The sequence below is a fragment of the Melanotaenia boesemani genome, chromosome 23, assembly GCF_017639745.1.
Source record: "Melanotaenia boesemani isolate fMelBoe1 chromosome 23, fMelBoe1.pri, whole genome shotgun sequence".
Taxonomy (NCBI): domain Eukaryota; kingdom Metazoa; phylum Chordata; class Actinopteri; order Atheriniformes; family Melanotaeniidae; genus Melanotaenia; species Melanotaenia boesemani.
Window position 1 is genome coordinate 14084042 of NC_055704.1, and position 27692 is coordinate 14111733.

The window sequence follows — 27692 nt, forward strand, 5'->3', positions numbered from 1 at the left end:
AACAACAATAGTGATAGGACACCCTGCATTAGGACTGAGTACCAGGGCGGCATTTGATCATTGTGGGCGGGCACCATTTATAAAATTAATTCTGACTTTAAAAGAGTACAAATCCCATTTTAATAATTCAATATTTTACGCATGACGAAACAGATTAGGTATAATTCCCTCGAAGCACAAGCAGACACAAGTGGCTTTCTGGTAACTGGTTTATTTGAAGACGTCTCCTCCAATTTCACCGTGAAAACTGATCAAAAATATTAAAGGAAAATAAAAGAAGATACAGTGTCAATTTGACATAAAAATAACATGCACAGCTTGCAAATACCCTTTTGCTAAAGTGAAATACAAACTAAACAAACAAATACCTCGTTGGCTGCATGCTCCTTGCAAGGGAATTTTCAGTTTTCGGGAAATATCAAAATCGTTTACATCCTGCAGCTTATCTCATACCATTGCGGTGAGTGCTAGTTGATTATCTTTTACTTTAATGAGAGCAGCTCAACCGAATATAACTTGGGGTGTGTCAAAATAAAAGCACTTTACTCTTCTGTTACATAATAAATTAAACTTGAAATTCTTAATTATTTACTTGTTACAAAAAAGAAACACAAACATACAATATTGGAAATAAAATAAGTATTTTAGACAAAATAACTGTCACAGTTATATTAGGTTTTCAGTATGGTTTATTATTTCCAGAGAAATTCCTAATTTACTACATGGGATTAAGTTTTACTTCACTGGAGAGATTTGATGAAGCTTGGAGGACACTTGTTGACGTTGCACCCTTTAAGTAGGACCACGTCTTTGTGTCGGCAACTTATTTCTCCCAGTCCCAGCGGTGCATATAGCCTTTATAATTTTCATCTTTATTGTCAGGAGACAACATATTATTAACTGAAAGCAGCGCACACACTCTATTGCCACTCAGACACATGCACGCACCGTCTCACTGCATGCAGACAGGTGACGCACGGTGTTGCTTATAAAGGTCTTGTGTACAATAATAAACCAGGTCTGCACCAGCCTCTTAACGACCCGTTATTTGAGTCAGGTGTGCTGCAGTATGGACATACTGAAAACCTGCAGGACACTGGCTCAAGAGGTCCCAAGTTGGGGATGCCTGCTCTGTGGCAATTCAGACACACAGGCACGCACCGTCTCACTGTGCGCAGGCAGGTGACCTACGTGTTTCTCATAACTGTCCCACATTTCTGTACAACAATAAACCAGAGTAGAACAATTAATCATTGTCAAAAAGAACTGAAAAGTTTCTGCATGATGAGTATATTTTCCATAAAATGTGTTTTTCTCCAATATAGGTCGTAACAACATCTGCATATAGTACAGGCTATGTTCTTATAATAAACTTATTACGTTATAACGTGATACGTTTCACGTTTTTAGAAATAAACTTATCACGTTATAACGTGATAAGGTCCGATTTTTTTTTTTATTTGGGTGACAGCTCCACGCTTCCGTAATTTTTTAAATTTTTTTTATGGAAGAATAAAATTAATCATACATTAAAAAAAGACATTTGGTAAAAAGAATATGAAGTATTAGACCATTAGATTTTGAGTCATTGGTAGATACCTTTAAAATTAATTTGTTAAAAGTTCCTTTTTCACACAACTTTTTTCCCCATGCTTCTACTTTATGGAATAATAGAGTGATAACCATTAATAGGAAGCCAATATTTAAACAGAATTGGTATGAAAGAGGCATTTTTTTGTAATGGACGTTTTGTTGATAAATGGAAATATTTTATCAACATTTTTCCTCTAAATTTCCTAAAACAGAATTCATTAAGGTTTGCAAATCAGTCCTCTACCCCCTGCTTATTGTCTTACACAATGGTTTCCAATATTCTCTTCTGAAACCAAGTTTAACAGAAATTGCAGTAGGATGACTTAATTTAATATAAGATATTCCGTAATTATGGTCGACACATCAGACAAACAGCAGATTCTAATCTTTTCACAACGATAAAGCCCAGTCTAATGGCCTGTACAATAACAAATTAATTTGCATTGTACCCCCCCCCCCCCCTCTCTCTCTCTCAATACTAGAGAAAAAAAAATTATTTTTTGTATTCCATACCTAATATAACTGTGACAGTCATTTTGTCTAAAATACTTATTTTATTTCCAATATTGTATGTTTGTGTTTCTTTTTTGTAACAAGTAAATAATTAAGAATTTCAAGTTTAATTTATTATGTAACAGAAGAGTAAAGTGCTTTTATTTTGACACACCCCAAGTTATATCCGGTTGAGCTGCTCTCATTTAAGTAAAAGATAATCAACTAGCACTCACCGCAATGGTATGAGATAAGCTGCAGGATGTAAACGATTTTGATATTTCCCGAAAACTGAAAATTCCCTTGCAAGGAGCCAACGAGGTATTTGTTTGTTTAGTTTGTATTTCACTTTAGCAAAAGGGTATTTGCAAGCTGTGCATGTTATTTTTATGTCAAACTGACACAGTATCTTCTTTTATTTTCCTTTAATATTTTTGATCAGTTTTCACGGTGAAATTGGAGGAGACGTCTTCAAATAAACCAGTTACCAGAAAGCCACTTGTGTCTGCTTGTGCTTCGAGGGAATTATACCTAATCTGTTTCGTCATGCGTCAAATATTGAATTATTAAAATGGGATTTGTCCTCTTTTAAAGTCAGAATTAATTTTATAAATGGTGCCCGCCCACAATGATCAAATGCCGCCCTGGTACTCAGTCCTAATGCAGGGTGTCCTATCACTATTGTTGTTACTTCGACAGTGAATAAAAAGTTTTGGACACTTTTCTAGTTCTATCAATTGAAAGGAGATGATAATATTCTGAGAAAAGAGTGTTAAAACTTTTCTTCAGGAATTAAATATGAACTCCATATCATAGCCCCTTTTGTAAATACATTTTTAAGGCATCCAGAAATGCTATTGATCACAGCAATTGTATTATTATTACTTATTTTTGTTTTAGCTTTTACTAAATCAGGATGCTCAGCTGTTCACAATGTTGTGTCATTTGATTTATTCATTTATTTATTTTTCCCCTCCAAAAAAAAGAGTAATAGATTAATGAGCATGTTCCAAGAGTTGTGATTTTTTTGGCCAGGGGTGTATGCATGCAAACTAGAGAAAGACACTAGATGTCGCTTTTGCTGTGCTGATACAGAAAGATGTCCATAAAGTATACGGAGAGGATGATGAACGTACATGTGACCATGAAATGTCACACTAAACTCACAGATGCCTAATAATATTATTTTTCCCTGTCCTACACTTGTCCAAAATTCATATCAACTTTTAATTTAATCTAAGTCAGGAAATGTTTCAGTTTTAGTCTTAGTTGTGTCTGTGTAGGAAGACAGCCAAGTGAACTGAAAGGAATAAAGTCACCAAAATACATAATGAATAAGATACAGATGCAGTTTTTAAAGCTACAGCTTGATTCTGCAATGGCGGGTACAGAGACACAGAAATCTGAGTAAATATGTTCTGATTTCTTGTGAGAGCAGACAGAACTGGTTTATTAAGGTTTTATAGCTGAACTGTAAGGACTTGTTAGGAACATAAATGAGGACATTTGTGCGTGTCATATCACGAATTATTTGCTAGTTTCAGTTTCGCTCGGAGCTCCTCCCAGTTTCAGAAATTCTTTCAGCTGATGCGCCGTGCGCTTTTACGCGCGACAACAAAGTGTGTTGGAGAACAGAATCATGCAGGCTGTCAGTGAAGGAAGGTGTCTCATTTAGAGCTGACTCGGCCCCTCAACATGATCCTGCTGCTCAGTTTGTTTTGCTCTCTGTGGGTAGAACCGGTTCTGAATCTGGAAGAAGATGAAGGTTTTACTTTTGATGGAGACCTCCAGAAATTCGCTGTGAGCAACAACAACGTTTACGTCGCTACAGAACAGAAGCTTTACCAGCTGAGCCACGACCTGAAACTGATCTGCAGTTTGAACCAAAGGGGGGTCTTGAAGGACGCGGACCCATCAGATGAGAACAAGTTTCACCGGGTCTCTGAGTCGGCTCCGTGGACCACAACTCTCAGAGTTACCTTGTTGTTACCATTTGTTGAGAATAAGACTCTGGTCAGCTGCGGAGTGATCGACAAGGAGTGTGGTTACTGTGAAATTCTGGACCTGAAGAACATCTCTAACCTTCTGCACAGTGAAAACATCCTGGTGGGACCAAAGAGGCGCAGCAACGCTTCTGTCGGTTTTCTGGTGGATGTGAAGAAAGATTCAACTCAGACAGACACTTATATTCTGACAGCGATACAACAACACAGAGAAGAATCAAGTATCCAGTGCAGCTCAGATTCAAAGACAATCAACCTTTACTCTGTCGATAACACACAGAGTGGAGGCTTATTTTCTGTAACCGATGACCGCAGCACAACTGTAATCAGAAGTGAAGGTGATGTGGAATTTGTGGACGGATTTCAGATCAATTCAACGGTGTATCTGCTCTCCAACGTGCGCCCAAGCGATGAAAATCTCATGTCTCAAACCAAAGTCCGTCTTATTTGGCTTGAGAGTGAAAAAAGTAAAACCCAGACTCTCAAGTCTCTGCAAGGTGCGACCCTCAATATCTCTGAAGGAGGTGGAAGCTGCAGACTCTTGGCCTCCTCCATCATCCCGGGTGGACAGCAGGTGCTTTGGAGCGGCGTGTTCAGTGTGGACGGAGAAGAAAGCAACACAGAGCTGGTGGTGTTTGACATCAGCCCTGATCGCAGCAGTGCGCAGCAGAGCGGTGCGTCTTATATAGATCCAAACTTCTACGTAAACAAACCTGGAACCACGGTAGGTTGCACAACAGTCTTTTTTTTATTTTAAAAGTTTAAAATTCTAGAAATAAAATGAGTAAAATTCCCACCGGTAAAGTTTGCTTTACAGTGGGAACCACACATGCAAATGACAGGAAATTTCCTTCACTACATCTCACCAGAAATCTCAAATTTTAACTTCTTGGAGTAAAATGCAGATTCCCACTGGTCTGAGGCACATTTCCTTCATTTCTTGACCAAACAATCCTCCTCAAATTTCTGACCCGTTAAGAGCCATTCAACTTTAAAAGCCTGATTTATGTAATTTCCTCTGAACAGATAATGTTTAATTATGTTTGCAAGTTGAACTCATTTATGTCAACTTAAGCCAAAGGTGATGTTATCTGGTGTTTTCTGAGTCTGAAAAGTCTAAAGAACCTATACTTTGTTTATTTTTAGTCAGGTGTGTTGAGGTGTGTCAGGGAAAAATCTAAAATGTATACAATCTGCAGGGCAGTGACCCTCAAAGACTGGAGTTTTACATTCCTGATCTAAGGTTGATTTACATACATTTTGCCTCCAAAAAGGCAGTTTTAAAAAAGTTTCCCTCTCCCTCTTTCTCCATGTAAATAGATTGATAGATGAAATAATTTAATATCATCCAAACTTCCTTGACACAACCATAAACCAATGTAAGAGCTAAACAATGTCCATGCTGGGGACCTTTACAATTGTTTAATAACAGGCTGTTACTCTATTGAAGCCTTTAATACATACACATCTCCAACTGTCTATAAACATCAGATCTGATCATTATACTTGTTTCTCAGTCAGAACCAAAGATCCTGAAACCAAATGCGGTGCTCTTCAAGCAGAACCACATGACATCTGTGCTGGCAGTGAGACAGAGGAGCTGGATGGTCTTCTTCATTGGAACAGGAGACGGGCAGCTCATCAAGGTGAGGGGATGAAATAACGTTCATCCACCATTTCTGATAGCAATATGATTGTTTGCTTAACAGAGGTTCTGTAAATACTTCCATTATCCTTTCATCTTTATTCTGTTCAACACTACCACCATGATTTCCAGTAGTACTGTTCCATTTGCTCCGTTTGCTATGTACTATGGACATGTAAGCTCTTTTAAAACAGTGAAATACACACAAAATGAAGCTCCCATTATGCTATATAATGTTGAGCATAAATGTAAAAAGACCAATGAAGACAACAAATTCATCAACAGGTTTAAGATTAAGACACTTTTCACTCTTTACATAGTTGCATCACATCCTGTTTTGTATGTCCTGACTAAGTCTGGCAACAAAGTGGACATGGATGGAATTTTGATTTCAGAGGTGGAGGCAGAAGTATTTTTTTTATAAAACTAATCTTTCAGCTCACTGTGTTTTCTAGTAGTTCTTTTAGTTTTCTATTGCTACTTTTAAGCTTAATGCTCCCTTTTTTGGTTTGACTGGTTGTAAAGCATGTAGCAAAATGTTATCACCCAATTTTGTTTCACCTTGTTAATCAACTTCACACCAACGCAGTACCACCAATTTTACTTATTTATGGATTATAATAATTTACATAGCACCACCCAATGGTGGGCAGCTCAAACTGGCATCACAAGAAATTGAATAAAATGTCCATTATTCAGTGAAGTATTAAATTATTAAATTTTATTTTAAATAAGTATAACACAGAATCATTTTTTTTTTGTAAATGAAAAGTGAGCAGCAAAACCACAGAAGGGTCAACATAATGAACTCAACCAAAGATCATTTGGCAGACATAAATTCCTGGCAGAGTTTCTTTCTGTCTAAAGCATCAACTCCTTCTTGATGTATGAGACAAAATGCCACAATGTTAATGCGTTTCTTGCTCATGCAGTTGCGAAGCCAGGTCTCTAAACTCCTCAATGCGCTGCAACTCTGCTCAGCTTCAGCAGACAAACACCTGGCCGCAGACTTACCGTTGTGCAAAGTGGAGTGACAGCGGGGACAGCCAATCACACAAGAAGTAGCAGAGCCAATGGGGGAGCTTGTGGGCGGTCTAAACGAAGGGAAACAGGCTTTAGCTTGAGCGACCGTTTTCCGCTTGGTCCTAGTGCTTGACCTTTCTCTGTTTACAACAATGAAACATTGTTTTTGGACAGTAAGAAGTGCAGGCAACCAAAACGGCCTTTTGAGAAAGTGCAGGGGACATGTTTGCTCAGGTCAAGTCTCTGGTCCATCTACAGTATATGACAAGGATAAGAGACACTATTTACATTTTAGAGCACAAAACAACTCAAACAATTAAAACATATAACTATAACTATGATAACTCCATAATAAAAACATTAAGAGAGCCAGCATAAAAGCCAGCAACTCAGGTTGAGTTAAAAGCCAATGATTATGTGTGTTTTCCTTTCTGGTTTGATGTAAACATTTCAACCAAATGTACCAACATGGCAGCAAAGTGTCTCAGAAGCATAACAATTTGTTTTCTTGTCAGCTTGTTGTGGACAGAAACTATCGCCCTGCCTGTCCCAGGGTGCTCTACAGAGCCAACAACGATCGCCAAGTGTTTCCTAACATACTTCTGGACCCAGTGGATTATAAATATGTGTATGTGCCATTTAGAAACCAGGTACCTAAAATACTTAATTATATTATGTTAGTATTCATAGACGTGTGTTTTGTTGTAATGTGTTTCTAAATGTTGTTTCTTTGCTCCAGATCAGGCATCAACCTGTGGCAAACTGTGGCTCATACAGAGATGTGCAGGAGTGTTGGTCTGCACAGGATCCATACTGTGTCTGGTGTGGCTCTAAGAAAAGGTCAGAGAAACATCATCTGCAGCTCACAATTGTAGATATTTAAACATGAGGATGACATTTTTCTCTTTCTCCAGCTGCACGTTTGAAAGTGACTGCAAAGATTCAGACTGGTTGTCCATCCCTGATGAATTACACCAGAAAATTGTTTCCCACAAAGTTGAAATGGACCCCACTGGACAGGTAGATTACAAACACACTTAATACTTAATTCATTAGTAACTACCATCAGTTATTTGTCTCTCACATTTATTCCTTTTTCAGATCAAACTTGACGTCCAGACACACCTGGCTGGGAGCCCAGATGCACTGTCAAACTTTGCCTGTCAGTTCTCTTCACCCTCCAGGACTCTAGACCAGATATCCTCTCCTCCAAAGTTCCCACAATGCACAAACATCCTTTCTAATGAGCCTCTTCCTGCAGACGGTCAGTAACTTTAATAAATGATCTACGAATTTAAATTTAAGGAATTGTCATGTAACCAGGGTGTAACCAGCCTCTTACCTAGTAACTGCTGGGATAGGCTCCAGCCCCCCATGATAGGTATAGGAAATGGATGGAACTAAAAACTGCTGGACTGAAGGCAGTGTAGTTAAGATGTCATCTAATCTAAGATAAATTCATCTCAGGTCCTGTGAAAGTTGCTGTAATGAAATGGTAAATAACACCTTGTTTACTTTACCATCTCTACCAAACTTAATCTCTTTAAGCAGATCACCTAACTCCATGTTTGTTTTTGGAGAAGTTTAAACATAAGACAGAACTTCACATGTTTTAAATCTTAATTGTGAATGGATATCTAGTGTGTCCAGTACAGACAAGAAAACAAAACATAGTGTGTCATCTTAGTCTGATTTTAAATATACTGTAATTGTGACTCATGTAAAGATCAGACCTCGTTCTCAGAGTTTTAAATTAAAAATTACAAAGACCACAAAACTTTTATTTTTTCTTTCTTCTAGCCATGAAGTAATTTGACTAAATGATAGAGCTTATTTTTAATTCCCAGGTCTGGCTGTCACAGTAAAGATAAGACTTGGAACGACGACACTGACAGAAAAACTGAATGTAATCAACTGCTCTGATATTCGTGGACCACCGAGTCCTGTTATGTAAGTGTGATCAGATGTTCAACAGACCATGAATCAAGATATTCACCTGCCACATGTAAAAGCTGCAAAATGATCAACATCTGACACTGTGCTGCTTACGTTGCATTTTATATGATCCATACTGGTGGTGTTAAACATATTAATGTACCCATCTCATTTTCTCCTCAGGTGTCAGAAGTGTATCAAGGCTGGATGTGGATGGAGCAACAATGCCTGCTCCTGGGCCAACGAAGGCGTTCAGAATGTAATAAAGATTTTAAAATTGGATTTAAATAAGCTTTAAAACTATATATGTCATTTTTATATTCTTTATATTGCCATACCAAATGCTTTTATCATCCAATCATCACATTAATTGTAATTTATTAAAAGATGGCTGAAGATTCTCTGAAGTTCAAATATTTATTACATGCGAAGACAAAAATACAAACAATTAATAAATAAATAAATTGCTCGCTGCAATCTGAGTTACTGAGCACATTTTCTTTTTGTCCTCTTGCAGGACAGTTTTTGCCAAAAGATGGAGGCTGGGATGAACTTTTCTGTAAGTCTGAACGTCATTTCTCACTCATCTTATTCACAGTCAGTAAAACCTCAGGAGAGCAGATTGTATTCAAGGAAAGTTAATTGTTTGTGTGTGTGTCTGTGTGTGTGTGTGTGTTTGCTGTCAGAGGCCAGAAATCTCCTCCATCGAACCCAGTGCTGTGTCTTTCTACGGCAGAAACCATGCTTTGCTGTCAGGTCATAACCTCCATAGTGTGACTGGCGTGAGGATCCAGGCGGACATGGACTGCTCTCCACGGGAGTGAGTCATTTACAGAAAACTGCAACCATTCTTAGACTATAAATAACAAACTGAATTATAAAAATTACGTTATTTTCTGCAGGTTTGCTGCAGACCCACACTTTAGATTTAGTTTATACTTAATATGAAAAAAATGTTGGGCAACACTTTGAAATATTTTCACATTAATTTTGTTAACACACTTTTTCTGTTTCTGAGGAATCTAGTCTGTAAATGTTGGTGTTGTTTTCTAAAAGCATCTGTTTCTGGGAAACAGCAGCTGATCTGTCAGATTTTTATCCCTTGGAAAAACCTTAACTGTGAAACTTGCAGCATTTCCTTTTTTTCTACATTACCATCATTTATTTGACTAAATCTAAACCAAAATGCAGAACCAGTGACGATAAATTAAGTGAATTATTGCATAACATCTAGAGCCAGTTTTAGTGGCAATACTTTAAGTAATCATTGTCCGTGTATGATTATCAATCTCTCACATCATTATAGAAGGATTTCTTCTTTACTATGTGGCTTCAGCGTATTGAGATCTGAGATGTCTTAAGGTTACACCATAGCATCCTGTTGTATGATTGTCACACGACTTTAGCTGCCACACAGATGGTTTCATGTTTAATGCTGGAATGCTTCAGTATTTAGAGGAGTTCAAGGTTGAATAAATGTCTGCAAGATGTCCCGTTCCTATGGCTGCAAAATAAGCCCATACTTGACATCTGGAAAGAAGAGGCTATCTCCTGAAAAACAAGCCATTTTTGTTAAATGTTTTTCTTATTCTTATCATGAACGATTAACTTTAATTGAATCTGTTGAGTCTGATATGCAGCTCTTGGGTTTCTTGTATTTCTTTGCATTGCACAGACCGATTTTGGGGTGATTTTGATGCAATCCACATACGAATAATTTTCCTCGCTGTTTGAGGAAATCCACATTGTTTTTAAACCTTTTTCAAAATGGCTTCTCTCTCTTTGCTGATGCCTTTCCTTCTTAACATTGTGTTAACACACCTGCTCCAGACCAGCAAGCTACTAAAAACATCTTCTTTTATAGAAGTGTTCACACTTGCTGATAATCATATAATCAAATACATTTGATCAGCAGAACCCAGCTACAGCTTCCCCTCTTGTTTCCTATAGAAGCAGTAAGGGAGCACGTTTGACTTTATTCTTGTGAAATGAATAATGACACAGTGTGATATGTCATGTGTTGTTGTTTATCTGAGTCTGTATTTATCTAACAGACTTGGGAAGACCAGGTGATTTTATTATGTCTTTAGACTTTGTAACTAAAAGAGAGGACAGTTTCTTTTTCACAGGACTGCATGCTGATGTTGGTGAATCTTGCTCAGTTTGACTGTTTCTGCGTCATCTTGTGTTTTCTGGTCAGATCTCCTGTTTGGAACAACACTGGTGTGACTCTGACGTTCCACATTCCCAGTACAGATATTAAAGGCTTGGTCAAAGTGTGTCTTCTTCTCCCAGATGGTAGCTGCCACAGTAATGCTATAATCACCTACAAGTCTTCACCAGTCTGCAGCAGCGTTACACCGAGCAGCTCATGGAGGAGGTATTTGCTTAATATTTTTTTTACCAAAATAACTCATTTAGGTGAAACATGTCCAGAAATAATACATTAAAGAATGCATTTAATGAATGTAGCCTCAATTCATGTGTTAAATTTAATAGAAAATGTCAACAATATTAAATCATTTATTGACACTTTGACTTAAGTGATTTCTAACCAGTGGTAGGAAATTTCACTGAAACTTATTCTAGGTTACAGAGTTAGTCACAGCTACAGGCTGCGGGTGATCTGGTAGGATAAGAGAGTCACTTCTCAAAAGCAATGGCTTACACAGTTTTAGTATTAAGGCACATTAAGTTCAATGTTCTTCTATGGCCATCAAGAAACTATGAAGTTAGCAACTTCTTCCTTCTGAGATCTAGGATGATTCATGAGATTTATTATGCTAGTACATGAGGGAACTAGGACGTCTACTTAGAGTCTATTTAGCTTTTTTGCATGGTTGTATTTGTTGAGTCCATCAAACACTTTGGTGCAAAGCGGAGCATCTTTAGATCCTCTGAGCATGATTTAGGTATGACGGTAAATATAAATAAGTGAAAGTAATGATATATTTAGATATCAGGTACAGAAAAGCCTTTCTTTGTGTTTTAATTTCATCTCCTGTGATTGGCTGCTGCTCCGTGTCCTGCAGTGGGAAGAGGAAGATGACACTCAGTGGGGCCCACCTGGAGTTTGTGGAGGGGGTCATACACAGCCACAACCCTCAGAAAGTTGTTATTCCCAGAAACAGCAGCTATCAGGTGGCTCTGCAGACACAACATCCCATCAGATTTTTATCCAAGATTTACTTTCCCCCTACATTACACTGTATTTTACTACATTGCTGTAATATCACAACACTCCACTAAATTACAACTTATATGAATATGTGACATCATCCAATGCATTCTTGTATTTTGTAATTTAAGTATGTAACATATGTAGAAGTACGATTTGTTTCAAACCCCTATTACCAAAAAAAAAAAAAAAAGAAAAAAGAAATTGGATTGCTGTGTAAAACTAAATAAAAACAGAATGCAATCATTTTCAAATCTAATAAACACATTCTTTATTATAAAAAAACAAAAGGAAACTTGAAATGATAAAAGTGAGACATTTTACTAATTAATTGTAAATATTTCCTCATCTTAAGCATCAAGTTGTAAAAATGTTGAGACGGATGCAAGAAATGGTGGAAAAGGTCTAAAAAGAAACAGCTGGAGAAAAAAAGTTGTGACTTATTTGGTTAATTGTTAGTAGATCAGCAACATAATTGGACATAAAAAGAGCACCTAAGAGAGGCAGAGTCTCTCTCAAAAAAAAAAGATAAGCAGATGATTGTCAATGTGAAACAAAAGGAAAAGAAAAACAAATACAAATTGTGGATCCATTTTAGAAGAATTTTCTTCAACAAATTGTAAATACTAAATTTCCATGATCTACAGTACATAATACTATAAAAGAATCTGAGAATACGGAGACATCTCTGTGCAAAGGGGACACGGCTGACGATCAGTATAAGAACACATTAAAGCTGATAGAAACTGGCAACTCCTCATCTGGAAAGACTCCATCACTGTTGCATCATGTAACCGAATTTACAACAAAGAAAATGTTAAACAGTAAACAGGTGGTTCGTCTTTCCCAGCGTTTTTTAGATGTGTTGCTGCCATCAAATTCAAGAGGAAGCAGTTTTTCATGAAATACTAAAATGTCTCAATTTCAGTTTAATGTGTTCAATTTTCTGTTGTGAATAAAATATTAATTTACTAGATTTACAATCAATATATTCTGTTTTTTACATCTTGCACAGCATCTCTACTTTTTGTATGTCTGGTTTTGTTTTGTCACATCACATCTTATATCACCACATTCACATTCTACTATATTTTGAAGACCTGTACTGTTACATTACAGTTGCCAATATATTTGTTTTATTGTGATATTTAGTATTTTGTTGTGAAATCCATTACTTAGATCATTGGTTTCCAACCTATTTTCCTTAAAACCCCCTTTCAAGCAACTACCAAAAGCCATGGATCCCCTTCCCCACCCTGTGCAGAAACCATGCTTGGTTTGTTGCTTTCTTTAGCTAGCTCCTTGCCATAAATAATGCGTTCTGGCTCAGTCCTTTCCTGTCCTTTTCATAAAAGAATAATGTAACAAACCAAATTAATAAAAAAAATCTTAAGCTGATGCACATCATCTCCTCTCTGTGTGGACGTGGCCTTAATTTTAATCACACTGGCTCTGAACAGTCAAATCTTCGGGGACCCCTTGTGCTCTGTGGGGACCCCCTTGAAGGGTCAGGAACCTCAGGTTGGGAACCACTGACCTAGATCACCTTGTTATGATAGCCATATTTTCTTCTGATATATAATAAAGCTGGTGTTTCATTTCTCTGCAGTATCTCATCTATGAAACACCTGCAGCTGAAAGCACTGTTTCCCACAGTACTTTGTCTGTGAAAGTAGCCAATCAAACACTGGCCTGCTCCAGTATTACTTACTATCCAGACCCAGTGTTTACCAACTTCACATCCGTGAGCACAGGGGATCATGTCCGTGTCACTATACAGGTACAGAATTTTTTAATTCCACATGCATAAGTGGCATCCTTTTATAAAACATGTTAAAGATAATAATTTATTTGTATTGCTTTAACAGAAAGAGCCAGATAATCTGGAGATAACAGCAGCAGAGCTCTCAGTTTGGGGTGTTCATGAAGAAACGCACCATCCCTGTGTCGGCATACTCAAAGCCAGTAACAACACTTTCACTTGCGATATCAAACAGGGAGGCAACACCAAGTTTCAGCAGCTGCAGGTAAGTTTTTAAATCATGTTACATTAAGCTTTGCAGTTTTTTGAGCTGTCAAGATTAAATTTGATGTTTCCACTGTAGTAATTGGTTTACCTTTACAGTGTAGTACCAGATAAGTTCAGATTCCCCAGAAGTGGATAATAAAGTAGATGATAAGGATGCTCTCTATAATACAGTACAATATGGACTAAACAGAAAAAAAATCAAATAAAATTAAATTCCTCCGTGGGTATTTCTGCAGACTTTTTGTAACTGAATGTAGGCCTCACATGATTGCTGGCAGCTGCGGCTCATTCTGCCGCTGATTGCTTGAGTCAGAGCTCAGTCTGGATTGGATGGATTCCACCACACCCCAGTCTCCTCCCCTCTTATTGGCTGAACGAGCAGTCAATCAGGCTGCAGCTTTTTGGTAGTCTTGTGTGTGTTGGACTGTTCGAGTGTGTGTTCCCCGTGGGGGACGGTAGAGCAGTCCGTTTAGTTTGGACGCACCTTTGTTATACACTCAGTTTAGTTCAAGCTTTGCTACACTTCGGTTTGTGTTCTGCCATTTTGGTTATCTTTTGTTTAGTTTGGTGTTGGGCTAGTTTAGTGTTTTGGTTGTCACATTAGTTTATGGAACTGCTGCTCTTTGGTTTGGTTTTCACACCGAGTTCTGTATTTTCATTTGGTTTCACTCGGTGGGTTTTATATAGGGTTTTGTTAATTCCTTTGTGTATTTATTTCAGCAGTTTCACTAACCCCAACACATGTTTTTCCTTTGTTCCAGGTTTTATTCTATGTTCCATGTTTGTGTAAATAAAATGTGCTGTATTCACCTTTTACATCTTCGTCCCGACGTAACTTTGTTGCACCCAGTCACACCCCAGATTTGGGTCGTAACACATGTAATACATATTTAAACTACAGGCTTTATGTTCATAACTTGTTCATAATGTTTGACATCGTTGCATTTGACAGTATACTGTACATTTCAAGTACAGTGTGATTATATTTATTTCAGATAAAATTTGGAGATGAGACCATAACACACAAGAGCTCTTCACTGCTGTTACTTTTGGCATTGCTTACATTAGTGGTGATACCTGTCATCATCATTGGTAAGTTCATATTTTAGTCCTTCATAGCTTTAAAGGCACATACAGGTTCAGTTTGAACATGGCCTTGTGTTTTTTCAGACTCAAGCATAAAACCAGCACACATGCACAAAGAATGCTGCTGAGTACATTTTCTAAATCTTAATACTTAAAACATAATGATTTGTAGAAAGTATAATGAATCACATATTATAATAGGAAAATATAATTATAATATGCATGATTTTTCTTACAATGAGTAAATGGATAAAAGCCAATGACTCTTGAATAAAAACCTTTTTGATATTGGTTTCAGTGCCATTTCTCTACACTTCAGGAAAATGCAGGAGAAAACTTTGAATGGTGAAATCAAAGCTACATAAGTTATGTTGTATCTTTTGAAACAAAGCGCACATAAGAGGTTAAAAATAAAAGGTTAAAAAATGCCACAACCATGAGTGAATTGCAAGCTCAGACCTTAAGAAATCCCTCTGCTTGATTTATTTTATATATGTGTAGTATATGTATAGTAAAAAAGAAACTATAAATAAATGCAGCAGGGCCAGCGATATAAATCTTTGTGTCCTCAGCTTTAAGGGGTTAACTTACCACTGTAAATACAAAATACTGTTGCTTTTCAAAGACATAACAGGGTTTGCACCAGCTGCAAAGAAATAGTAAATCTGACCCTAAGTGTGCAAAATTCAACATGGTCTCACATTTGCTTTTCAGTGACGGTGATCGTCTACCATCTACGTCTACGAAGCCAGAAACATGAGCAGGCTTATGGAAGACCTGGAGCTCGACATCAGGAATGACATCAGACAAGGTCAGTAACACTCTCTTACAATTAAGCAACACAACAGCATGATAAAACTGAGCACCACTCCTTAGTATCAGCTTTTTTTTTTTTATTAGAGTGAATGCCACTAACTTGATAGCCAAAATGAAAGATGTTTAGATGATGTAGATGATTATGGTTCCAGTGCAGCATATTTTATGCCATAAAGAGAAATAAAGCAGAGTACTTTTCAGAGTGATGTATCTTGATCAGGAGATGTAAAATTGGCTTTCAGGCAAAAAACGTCTCTGGATGCTGACTTGAATAATAAAAAGAAGTTTATTACAAAAGTTCACACATCAATACAGATTTCTGCAGCAAAATCTGGAGGTCCCAAAACCTCGTTCTGTCTTATATAGGGTTTAAACAAAGAAAATTCCTCAGTCCTGTGTCCTCCAATCATAGAGTTTGCCCATAGGATGCTCATTTGCATTGAATGCATGTCCGTGTGTCAATCCAGTCTGTAGGACAGAGAACCTTATATGGTAAAAACTTGAGTGTGTACCATACAAATGCTATGCTTAGATACCTCAAGAGAAAGACGTAAAACTGTACCCTCAAGCTGCTACTTCTGTTCCCTCATTGACTAAGTTTCATTCATACTGCTGGATAACAGCTTTCCTTCAACTGATCTCCAGGCTTCTTCTAAGATCTCATCACCACGCTTACTGCAACAAATATTTCTTGGCATATGTTAAGGGATGACTAATTGTGTCCTATGAAGAACTTTTCAGGCTTATCGTCTGGAGAAAGTTTCCACTGACACATAAGGGGAGCTGCATTGTTTGCACTGTTTAAAATCAAACAAAAAGGTCTTCAGTCTGACTCAGCAGAGTGAAACCTTGTCTCTAACCATATCAATAAAGCCATTCATCTGGAATTCAAACAGTATGATGTGGAAGAAATTTAACTTATTATGCTATATATATATATATTATATTATAATCACACCTGTAGTCACTTTATTATATACATTTATTCATTCATTTATTAATCGTATTCACATTGATTGTTCCTATATTACATTTTATGTTATACTTTTCCATTTGTTCATTTCTTCATCTGCGTTTGTTAAGTTAACTGAGGACAGGGTGACCTCATCTTCCTCAGACCTCTGTTAGTGGGTACTTGTTATGACTCCAGTCTGTAGATTTATAACTCCAGAGTCCAGAGAGAAGAGGCTCCATTTTGTCTGGTCTTATCTGTTCAGGATGATCTTCAATGGTAAAGAGAAAGGTATAAAACTTTTACCTGACTTTGGTCCAGCAGAGTCTCTCCTGACTTCACTCGAGTCAGGACGACTAGACTCTTGGTAATTCAGTTTTCTACAAAAATGAGCTTTCACTCTGTGTTTAGTTTAGTTATTAAACAAGTTGTAGACAGATAAAACTAAATGGAGCTCTTAGTCAGAAAGCTTCCATGCGAAAAAATAAATGAAAAAAATACCGACCAAATGTAAAGTTCTCTTCTGGCTGTTGCTATGGTAGCCAGAGCCACAGGAAACATTACACAAATAAGAGGAAGGAAGAATGCCCCATTTTAAGAACAAATTACATATGCAAGGGTCGCAAAGCGGGGAAAAGGTGTCAAATTTTGCAGAACTTCAACTTCAACATGAAAAGAGAATGGGGTTTCTCTAAAAGTACATTAAAAATAAAAGCTGTTGCAAATTCAAATATTCTCTACAGAAAACATATTTTAATTTATCTACAGTAAAAAGTAACATTGCAGTAATATTATTCTTGCTGTTTATTTTGCATGCAGTCTGACAACTTTAAACCAGCATTAACCCACATCATCGCACACTAACGTCTTCCTCTTTCATTTGGTTTATTTTTTCCATCTGTGTCTTCATACCTTTCATCTAACATTCATAATGGCTCATAAGAGTGTATAAGGAGCTCGTTGTAAATGGGTTTATTTTCTGTGAAGGTGCAAAACATTATACATCTACATCACAGTGACCCTGAAAGTCTGAATCCTTTTTTAAGAAACTAGACCAGTTGTTACGGGGTGAAGCAAATTTAGCTGTGTCTATATTTACTCTGCACAAATAACCCATGACAGTTTTATTAAAGGAAGCATCACCATGGTTACAAACATTTTCTGTAAATACTATCAGAGGAGAGTTATTGACATAATCATCAGTATCTTTACTTGGTTCTATTACTCTGTATGACACACACTTTATAATGATTTTAAATTATACATGTTAAAATGATAAAATAATCATTATTACTAAATTTGTTTATTGTGTAAATCTTGCTGTTTCCTACAAGTAGGAACCAAAATAAATGTTCAAAAAAGACTTTAAATAAACCTGTTTAAAGTTTTTAACACAAATTTTTCCAGGATGTTTCTTGTATAACCAGCTGAATATCATATATGTCATTTGTGCAGGAGACCGCCGGCCAGCACTTGTTCCTCATGGTGAGCGCAATTCGCCAAAAGGGCCGGTGGACAGTGAGACGGAGAAAGCTCTGTACATGCTCAACGAGGACTGGCTGCTGTGGCAGGCTTAAGACTAAACAGGACTACCCGGATATACACAAAACACACACTTAAGCCCAAACTATTTCTTAGCTAACAAGCTGCAATCTATCTTCAAATGACTTAAACCTAACGGTCTGGATGAACCGTGGTTAGATATAGAGAGAGCATTGTGTGAGGATCTGGTTATCTCTGAACTGCCATTCATCAGCTCAGCCATCAAAACACACTAGTGTTTTAAAAGCATCAACATCAGTTCTTCTTTAATGGCTTGGTGGGAATTTCTTAAGATAACCAAGTCTTCAATTATTCCATGTAAGCTCACACCCATCTGGAACAACCCTGACATCCTGCAAAATAAGAAGCTGAATAATTTCACTCAATGGAAAAATAAAGGAAAAAAATAGAACATATAATAGAAAATTTAAACTTCTTGTCATTTTATATTCTGACTTCACAATATGGAATCAACAGCAAAAGTTTTTTTTAGAATATCACCAGTTTAAATCTATTATATCTAAAAATATGGTCCTGCCTTGTGGTCCTGCACACTTGTTCACAGGTTCTGGCTCCAGGTTTGTGAAGATATATCAACGTGGCTTCAATGTAATATTCCTGCAAACTCCACACTGTGTCTACTAGGTGACTTGGGTGACATTAACATGACAATAAACTCTGCACACATGATACACACAGCATTATGCATCACAAACAAAACTAACCTTGTGAACTGGAAAACCAAAAATAATCTGTGTATTCAGCAGTTTAGGAATCTCTTACTAGACCACATCAGTACTGAGACAATGTCTGCCTCCTCAAAGAAGCAGCTAGCTGAATCTTATTCCCTCTGGTCCCCTGTGATTAACTCCATCACTTAGTGTAGGTGGAGGACTGTGACCTCGTCGCTAGTTTTGTGCTTTTGTTTGCAGTTTTCGGGTACTGCTACCTGCTGTCCTTTTTAGATTTATAAAGCTTTGGTTTTGTTTACCAAGTTAGTCCGCTCCTGGTCCAAGTTGTCTCTTCTATATTGTAAGAGCGGACTAACTTTTTTTTTTTTTTTTTTGTATGTTTTGTTTAGGGGGTCACCTTCCCCTAAAATGAATTATGTCCTCCTGTCAGTAGCTACTCAGAAGTGTTTACACCCGATCTTGTAGGCATGAAATCTTTGTGGTGTTTTAAATGCAGTGCATTCGGGTAAGTAAACTAGCTCTGAGTAGGACAGCAAGTGGAGAGAAAATGGGAGTGCCTTCTTATTTGTTACAGAAATAAATATACTTGAAACTTTATTTCTGTTTTTGTCTCTTTGTGCTTTTCCATATATTACTACTTTTAATGCATGCACACATACATTAAATGTACAAACACACACATGATTTGAAAAAATCTCGAGAGATAAGAAAGATAAATGCAAAAAATCACATATGGGAACTAATTCTGCTTTTGATAATTGAGCACCATTGTAAAAATAACTGTTTAATAATTATAAATGAAAAAGATATTATACCGGTATATAAATTAAAGGCCTATTTACCCTCGATGCAGAAGACGGATACGCAGACTGACGTGTCGGTTTCGTCATACGTCCGACCTCATTCCACGCGTCTTTTACGTTTCCATGGGTAATAAGTCAGTTCATCCACAAGTGGACAGGACCGAGTTCAGAGTTAACTTTTTGCGTTTTGACCCCGGTTGGTGGCGGTATTGCACCCCTATAAAGTTGTTTACAACCATCCAGAAACACCCAACACACATGCTTGTCCCCTCGCCCTGGCGACATGACATCATAAATATGGCTGTGGTTTCAGACACATTGACACAGCCTCTCTTAAAATCCTCCAGCCATGTCTACAGTTGTATCTGTAAATGCTGATCTTTCTTCTAGCTCGACTTACAACATATTCTTCACCAAACTAAACTGAAACAACTGCTGGCAAAAATGATGGATTAACCTAATGAATGAATGAATGAATGAATCCAACAGCTGATCATCTGCCCTTGCAAAATAAAACAAACAAACCTTTGAAAAAATTATAGTAATTCTTTACTACTTTCTGTCAGATCATGTAGACGAAAAGAGGGAAATTTTGAGCCAAAAAAAAAAAAAAAAAAAAAAAAGGGAAAAGAACGAGGAAGCTGTTTTTCGTGTCTTAAAATTATTCTTTGAATTTTTGCGCCGTGGGATGGAGAGAAATGTCCTTTTTTATTCCTGTTTATGTACTCACATACTGCAGAAATTGACAATTAAAAAAAAGCTTGAATCTTGAATCAAAGCCTATCCCAGCAATTAGCAAGCAAAAGGAAGGGATAGGTTGTAAATCTATCGTAGGCAACCAACCATTCAGGTTCACACTCAGGGGGATGGTCTGGAAAACAAGAACATCATTGCCAACTATTATTCCCTCGAAGCACAAGCAGGCCATTAGACTGGGCTTTATTGTTGAAAAAAGTTTAGAATCTGCTGTTTATCTGATGTGTCGACCATAATTATGGAATATCTTAGATTTAAACATTGTAGTAATGAGTTTGTAAATCCACTCTTTTTTCATTAAATTAAGTCATCCTACTGCAATTTAGAGAATATTGTAAACCATTGTGTAAGACAATAAGCAGGGGGTAGAGGACTGGTTTGCAAACCTTAATGAATTCTGTTTAGGAAATTTAGAGGAAAAATGTTGATAAAATATTTCCATTAATCAACAAAACGTCCATTACAAAAAAAAAAAAAAAAAATGCCTCTTTCATACCAAATCTGTTTAAATATTGGCTTCCTATTAATGGTTATCACTCTATTATTCCATAAAGTAGAAGCATGGGGAAAAAAGTTGTGTGAAATTAATTTTAAAGGTATCTACCAATGACTCAAAATCTAATGGTCTAATACTTCATATTCTTTTTACCAAATGTCTTTTTTTTAATGTATGATTAATTTTATTCTTCCATAAAAAATGTAAAAAAATAAAAATAAATAATAATAATAATAACAATAATAATAATAAAATTAGCCTTTCTTATATTGGTATCTGAAATTTATAGCATGTACCTCTGATTTAAATGTCTCATAGTGGCAGGGACCACTCATTACAGTGGTCCGGACCATCGACGGACCATGATCTGGACCAGACCACTACTGTTGCGACAGCTCCTACTGTAGGGATGGTGAAACTGAGGCCTCATGAAACATCAAGTCAACTTTGAACTAAATGCATGGAAATGGCTCGCTGTGTTGAATCATTTGACACGGTCAAAGAGCTCCATCTGCTGGAGTTACTGTTTAGTATGATCACATCCCGAGAAAAGAGTGTTAAAAATTTTCTCCAGGAATTAAATATGAACTCCATGTCATAGCCCCTTTAAAAATACATTTTAAGGCATCCAGAAATGCTATTGATCAAAGCAGTTGTATTATTATTATTACTTATTTCTTTTTTAGCTTTTACTAAATCAGGATGCTCAGCTGTTTTTGATTTATTCATGTATTTATTGTTTCCTCTACAAAAAATAATAGATTACTGAGCATGTTCCAAGAGTTGTATTTTTTTTTTTTTTTTTTTTGCCAGGGGGTGTATGCATGCAAACCAGACAGCCACTAGATGTCGCTTTTGCTGGGCTTATACACAGATGTCCATAAAATATATGGAGAGGATGATGAACGTACATGTGACCATGAAATGTCACACTAAACTCACAGATGCGTAATAATCTTTTAAATTGTTCTGTGTCCTTCACCCAAAGATTCTTTAATCTTATCCTTTTTCGGTTTTTAGTCTTAGTTGTGTCTGTGTAAGACAGTCAAGTGAACTTAAAGGGAAAAAGTGACCAAAATACATAATAAATAAGATGGATACAGATGCAATTTTTTAAAGTTCGATTATTCAGGTTTTATAGTTGAACTGTAAGGACTGGTTAGGGAAATAAATGAGGACATTTATGCGTGTCATATCACGAATTATTTGCTAGTGTAACCTCGGGGTGGGTGTACAGCGTTACGTGTAGCACGTAGGGGCTCCAATTATGAGGCCACAACAGTCAGTGTGGGTCAGACACATGCCATTTTATTAAACATAACTAAAACCTTAAACACTGAGGTGAAAGACAAGATGATAGACAGTCGACCTCCGGCCGAGAACCCAGACTGGGGTTATACTACAAACAAAACAAAACAGCAATAGAAAACAGGAGGAGACAGAGTGTTAAAAAGCTAAACCCACTTAAACAAATTATGCTAAAATGAAATAAAAAGGATAAACCAAACCATGTAAAATCAACAAAAACAAACGGCAGCCAGCGCTGTCCCATCAGGCCAGGGAATCAATGCTCATAGCAGAGCTTGCCTGCTGGGTTTACGTAGTTGCACCTTCAGTCACTCCTGCCCTCAATCAGCCCGTCCTGATTACTACCCGGCTCCGTGAATCCCTTCCGCCCGCTGCAGCCCTCTAGAGGCCAACTGCTACACTAGTTTCAGTTTCGCTCGGAGCTCCTCCCAGTTTCAGAACTTCTTTCAGCTGATGCGCCGTGCGCTTTTACGCACGACAACAAAGTGTGTTGGAGAACAGAATCATGCAGGCTGTCAGTGAAGGAAGGTGTCTCATTTAGAGCTGACCCGACCCCTCAACATGATCCTGCTGCTCAGTTTGTTTTGTTCTCTGTGGGTAGGACCGGTTCTGAATCTGGAAGAAGATGAAGGTTTTACTTTTGATGGAGACCTCCAGAAATTCGCCGTGAGCAACAACAACGTTTACGTCGCTACAGAACAGAAGCTTCACCAGCTGAGCCACGACCTGAAACTGATCTACAGTTTGAACCAAATGGGGGTCTTGAAGGACGCGGACCCATCAGATGAGAAGAAGTTTCACCGGGTCTCTGAGTCGGCTCCGTGGACCACAACTCTCAGAGTTACCTTGTTGTTGCCATTTGCTGAGAATAAGACTCTGGTCAGCTGCGGAGTGATCGACAAGGAGTGTGGTTACTGTGAAATTCTGGACCTGAAGAACATCTCTAACCTTCTGCACAGTGAAAACATCCTGGTGGGACCAAAGAGGCGCAACAACGCTTCTGTCGGTTTTCTGGTGGATGTGAAGAAAGATTCAACTCAGACAGACACTTATATTCTGACAGCGATACAACAACACAGAGAAGAGTCAAGTATCAAGTGCAGCTCAGAGTCAAAGACAATCAACCTTCACTCTGTCGATAACACACAGAGTGGAGGCTTATTTTCTGTAACCGATGACCGCAGCACAGCTGTAATCAGAAGTGAAGGTGATGTGGAATTTGTGGACGGATTTCAGATCAATTCAACGGTGTATCTGCTCTCCAACGTGCGTCCAAGCGATGAAAATCTCATGTCTCAAACCAAAGTCCGTCTTATTTGGCTTGAGAGTGAAAAAAGTAAAACCCAGACTCTCAAATCTCTGCAAGGCGCGACCCTCAGTATCTCTGATAGAGGTGGAAGCTGCAGACTCTTGGCCTCCTCCATCATCCCGGGTGGACAGCAGGTGCTTTGGAGCGGCGTGTTCAGTGTGGACGGAGAAGAAAGCAACACAGAGCTGGTGGTGTTTGACATCAGCCCTGATCGCAGCAGTGCGCAGCAGAGCGGTGCGTCTTATACAGATCCAAACTTCTACATAACAGTGAAAAAACCTGTAACCACGGTAGGTTGCACAACAGTCTTTTTTTATTTTAAAAGTTTAAAATTCTAGAAATAAAAGACCCCGTTTACATTTCCACCGGGAACGTTTACTCATATCTTTTTCCACAGGACAATAACAGAACAAAACTGTGGCTCATAATATAACATCTCATTGAACCAAACACGTTTTTTGTGTCATGGTTTGGTTCAGTAATTGAAGACAGACAGAAAGACATAGAACTATTAAAGTAGCCAGAGAGGTGCCACAACTATTTGTGTGAAAACATCAAAAGTGAGGTAGAAATTTAGGACACATCAATTTACGCAGAGGTTTTTCTTTATTTTCACTGTTTTTTACTCCTCAAAGACTGGAGTTTTACATTCCTGATCTAAGGTTGATTTGCATACATTTTGCCTCCAAAAAGGCTGTTTTTTTTTTTTTTTAAAAAGTTTCTCTCTCTCTCTTTCTCCAGATAAATAGATTGAGAGATGAAATAATTTAATATCATCCAAACTTCCTTGACACAACCATAAACCAATGTAAGAGCTAAACAATGTCCATGCTGGGGACCTTTACAATTGGTAATTGTTTAATAATGGGCTGTTACTCTATTGAAGCCTTTAATACATACACATCTCCAACTGTCCATAAACATCAGATCTGATCATTATACTTGTTTCTCAGTCAGAACCAAAGATCCTGAAACCAAATGCGGTGCTCTTCAAGCAGAACCACATGACATCTGTGCTGGCAGTGAGACAGAGGAGCTGGATGATCTTCTTCATTGGAACAGGAGACGGGCAGCTCATCAAGGTGAGTAGATGAAATAACGTGCATCCACCAGTGGTCAGAGAAAAATAATCCCACTTAGGTCTTCATTAGCAGATGTGACATCAAAAATGAGCTTGAATCCATTATATTTAGTGAGGTAATTATTGTTTATTAACTACCTAAGGATGGTTGCAGTAAACCAGATTTCTGATAGGAATATGATTGTTTGCTTAACAGAGGTTCTCTAAATACTTCCATTATCCTTTCATCTTTATTCTGTTCAACACTACCACCATGATTTCCAGTGGTACTGTTCCGTTTGCTATGTTGGAGTAAACATGTATGCTCTCTTAAAACAGTGAAATATGCACAAAATGAAGCTGTCATTATGCTATATAATGTTGAGCATTAATGTAAAAATACCAATGAAGACAACAAATTCATCAACAGGTTTAAGATTAAAATACTTTCCCTCGTTTACCCTGAGCAACACACATAGTTGCATCATATCCTGTTTTGTATATCCTGACTAAGTGTGGCAACAAAGTGGAAGCAACATGAAACCGAAACGGCTGATTGAGCTTACTTCATGTTTCTCTATGGTGGTGTGAGCTATTAGTGGTGTCAGAAGACAAAACTGAATGTATGTTTTAGCTGACTGGTTGTTGGTGTTCAGTATCCTGTTGTTAGATCTAGTCAGGCTAATGCAGCTCCATTTCTAACCCCTTTTTATAGCAGCCTGTAATTGCTACAGATTTCCTGTCCCATTATTGTTTGTTGCTGCCTTAAAATGTATTAATCCAGTACAGAACACATGCAGTGTTTTTTTTGTTTTCAGATTAAAAACGACAGTTATACACACATAAAAAAAACATCCGGGTGCATCTTAAACCCTGCAACATCCTCAGAAAGAGGTTTACCTGAGGGATAAAACACCCAAACCAAGCAGTGTTATATGTGCAGTTCAGTGCAGTGAGGAGTATCCTGAGCTTTATAGAGGAGAAACACACACTTCACAAATACATGACACAACACAGGAGCGCCAGTTCCTCAGGGCAAGTCTCTGGTCCATCTACAGTACATCACAAACCACATAACTATAATAACTCCATAATAAAAACATTAAGAAAGCCAGCATAAAAGCCAGCATCTCAGGCTGAATTAAAAGCCAATGAACTATGTGTCTTTTCCTTTCTGGTTTGATTTAAACATTTCAACCAAATGTACCAACATGGCAGCAAAGTGTCTCAGAAGCATAACAATTTGTTTTCTTGTCAGCTTGTTGTGGACAGAAACTATCGCCCTGCCTGTCCCAGGGTGCTCTACAGAGCCAACAATGATCGCCAAGTGTTTCCCAACATCCTTCTGGACCCAGTGGATTATAAATATGTGTATGTGCCATTTAGAAACCAGGTACCTAAATTACTTAATTATATTATGTTAGTATTCATAGATGTGTGTTTTGTTGTAATGTGTTTCTAAATGTTGTTTCTTTGCTCCAGATCAGGCGTGAACCTGTGGCAAACTGTGGCTCATACAGAGATGTGCAGGAGTGTTGGTCTGCACAGGATCCATACTGTGTCTGGTGTGGCTCTAAGAAAAGGTCAGGGAAACATCATCTGCAGCTCACAATTGTAGATATTTAAACATGAGGATGACATTTTTCTCTTTCTCCAGCTGCACGTTTGAAAGTGACTGCAAAGATTCAGACTGGTTGTCCATCCCTGATGAATTACACCAGAAAATTGTTTCCCACAAAGTTGAAATGGACCCCACTGGACAGGTAGATTACAAACACACTTAATACTTAATTCATTAGTAACTACCATCAGTTATTTGTCTCTCACATTTATTCCTCTTATAGATCAAACTTGTCGTCCAGACACACCTGGCTGGGAGCCCAGATGCACTGTCAATCTTTGCCTGTCAGTTCTCTTCACCCTCCAGGACTCTAGACCAGATATCCTCTCCTCCAAAGTTCCCACAATGCACAAACATCCTTCCTAATGAGCCTCTTCCTGCAGACGGTCAGTAACCTTTAAGAAATTATCTACAAATTTAAATTTAAGGAATTGTCGTGTAACCAGAGTGTAACCAGCCTCTTACCTAGTAACTGCTGGGATAGGCTCCAGCCCCCCATGATAGGTATAGGAAACTGATGGAACTAAAAACTGCTGGACTGGAAGCAGTGTAGTTAAGATGTCATCTAATATAAGATAAATTCATCTCAGGTCCTGTGAAAGTTGCTGTAATGAAATGGTAAATAACACTTTGTTTACTTTACCATCTCTACCAAACTTAATCTTTTTAAGCAGATCACCTAACTCCATGAACTCCAAGAAAACAAAACATAGTGTGTCATCTTAGTCTGATTTTAAATATACTGTAATTGTGACTCTCGTGAAGATCAGACCTCGTTCTCAGAGTTTTAAATTAAAAATTACAAAGACCACAAAACTTTTATTTTTCTTTCTTCTAGCCATGAAGTAATTTGACTAAATGATGGAGCTTATTTTTAATTCCCAGGTCTGGCTGTCACAGTAAAGATAAGACTTGGAACGACGACACTGACAGAAAAACTGAATGTAATCAACTGCTCTGATATTCGTGGACCACCGAGTCCTGTTATGTAAGTGTGATCAGATGTTCAACAGACCATAGTTCAAGATATTCACCTGCCACATGTAAAAGCTGCAAAATGATCAACATCTGACACTGTGCTGCTTAAACAGCAACACACACACGTTGCATTTTATATGATCCATACTGGTGGTGTTAAACATATTAATGTACCCATCTCATTTTCTCTTCAGGTGTCAGAAGTGTATCAAGGCTGGATGTGGATGGAGCAACAATGCCTGCTCCTGGGCCAACGAAGGCGTGCAGAATGTAATAAGGATTTTAAAATTGGATTTAAATAAGCTTTAAAACCATATATGTCATTTTTATATTCTTTATATTGCCATACCAAATGCTTGTGTCATCCAATCATCA

The 27692-nt window shown here is 37.7% G+C and overlaps 2 protein-coding genes across 4 annotated transcripts in view; both read left to right on the top strand.

The window, feature by feature from the left end:
• Positions 1-3780: 3780 nt before the first annotated feature.
• Positions 3781-19016, top strand: LOC121635109 (plexin-C1-like). The gene is made up of 17 exons (XM_041978172.1): positions 3781-4812; positions 5606-5734; positions 7272-7406; positions 7496-7596; positions 7671-7776; positions 7858-8020; positions 8604-8706; positions 8875-8950; positions 9209-9250; positions 9378-9511; positions 10892-11071; positions 11724-11832; positions 13479-13649; positions 13738-13896; positions 14894-14990; positions 15699-15795; positions 18208-19016. Exons 1-16 carry the CDS (start codon positions 3781-3783, stop codon positions 15782-15784), a joined length of 2823 nt encoding a protein of 940 aa, XP_041834106.1. The 3' UTR covers positions 15785-15795; positions 18208-19016.
• A 3798-nt stretch (positions 19017-22814) lies between these two features.
• Positions 22815-27692, top strand: part of LOC121634519 (plexin-C1-like) — a 61294-nt gene continuing 56416 nt past the window's right edge. For all 3 annotated transcript variants that reach the window (XM_041977195.1, XM_041977194.1, XM_041977193.1), the window contains exons 1-8: positions 22815-23948; positions 24612-24740; positions 25977-26111; positions 26201-26301; positions 26376-26481; positions 26563-26725; positions 27225-27327; positions 27512-27587. In XM_041977195.1, coding sequence (XP_041833129.1) covers positions 22911-23948; positions 24612-24740; positions 25977-26111; positions 26201-26301; positions 26376-26481; positions 26563-26725; positions 27225-27327; positions 27512-27587 — 1851 coding nt within the window. In that variant the 5' untranslated portion in view covers positions 22815-22910. The remainder of the gene's footprint in view (positions 23949-24611; positions 24741-25976; positions 26112-26200; positions 26302-26375; positions 26482-26562; positions 26726-27224; positions 27328-27511; positions 27588-27692) is intronic.

Coding starts and splice junctions, on each gene's coding strand:
- LOC121635109 (XM_041978172.1), top strand. CDS start 3,781: ATGATCCTGCTGCTCAGTTTGTTTTGCTCTCTGTGGGTAGAACCGGTT. Junction 8,021..8,603: donor TGAGCCTCTTCCTGCAGACG/GTCAGTAACTTT, acceptor TTTAATTCCCAG/GTCTGGCTGTCACAGTAAAG. Junction 8,951..9,208: donor CCAACGAAGGCGTTCAGAAT/GTAATAAAGATT, acceptor GTCCTCTTGCAG/GACAGTTTTTGCCAAAAGAT.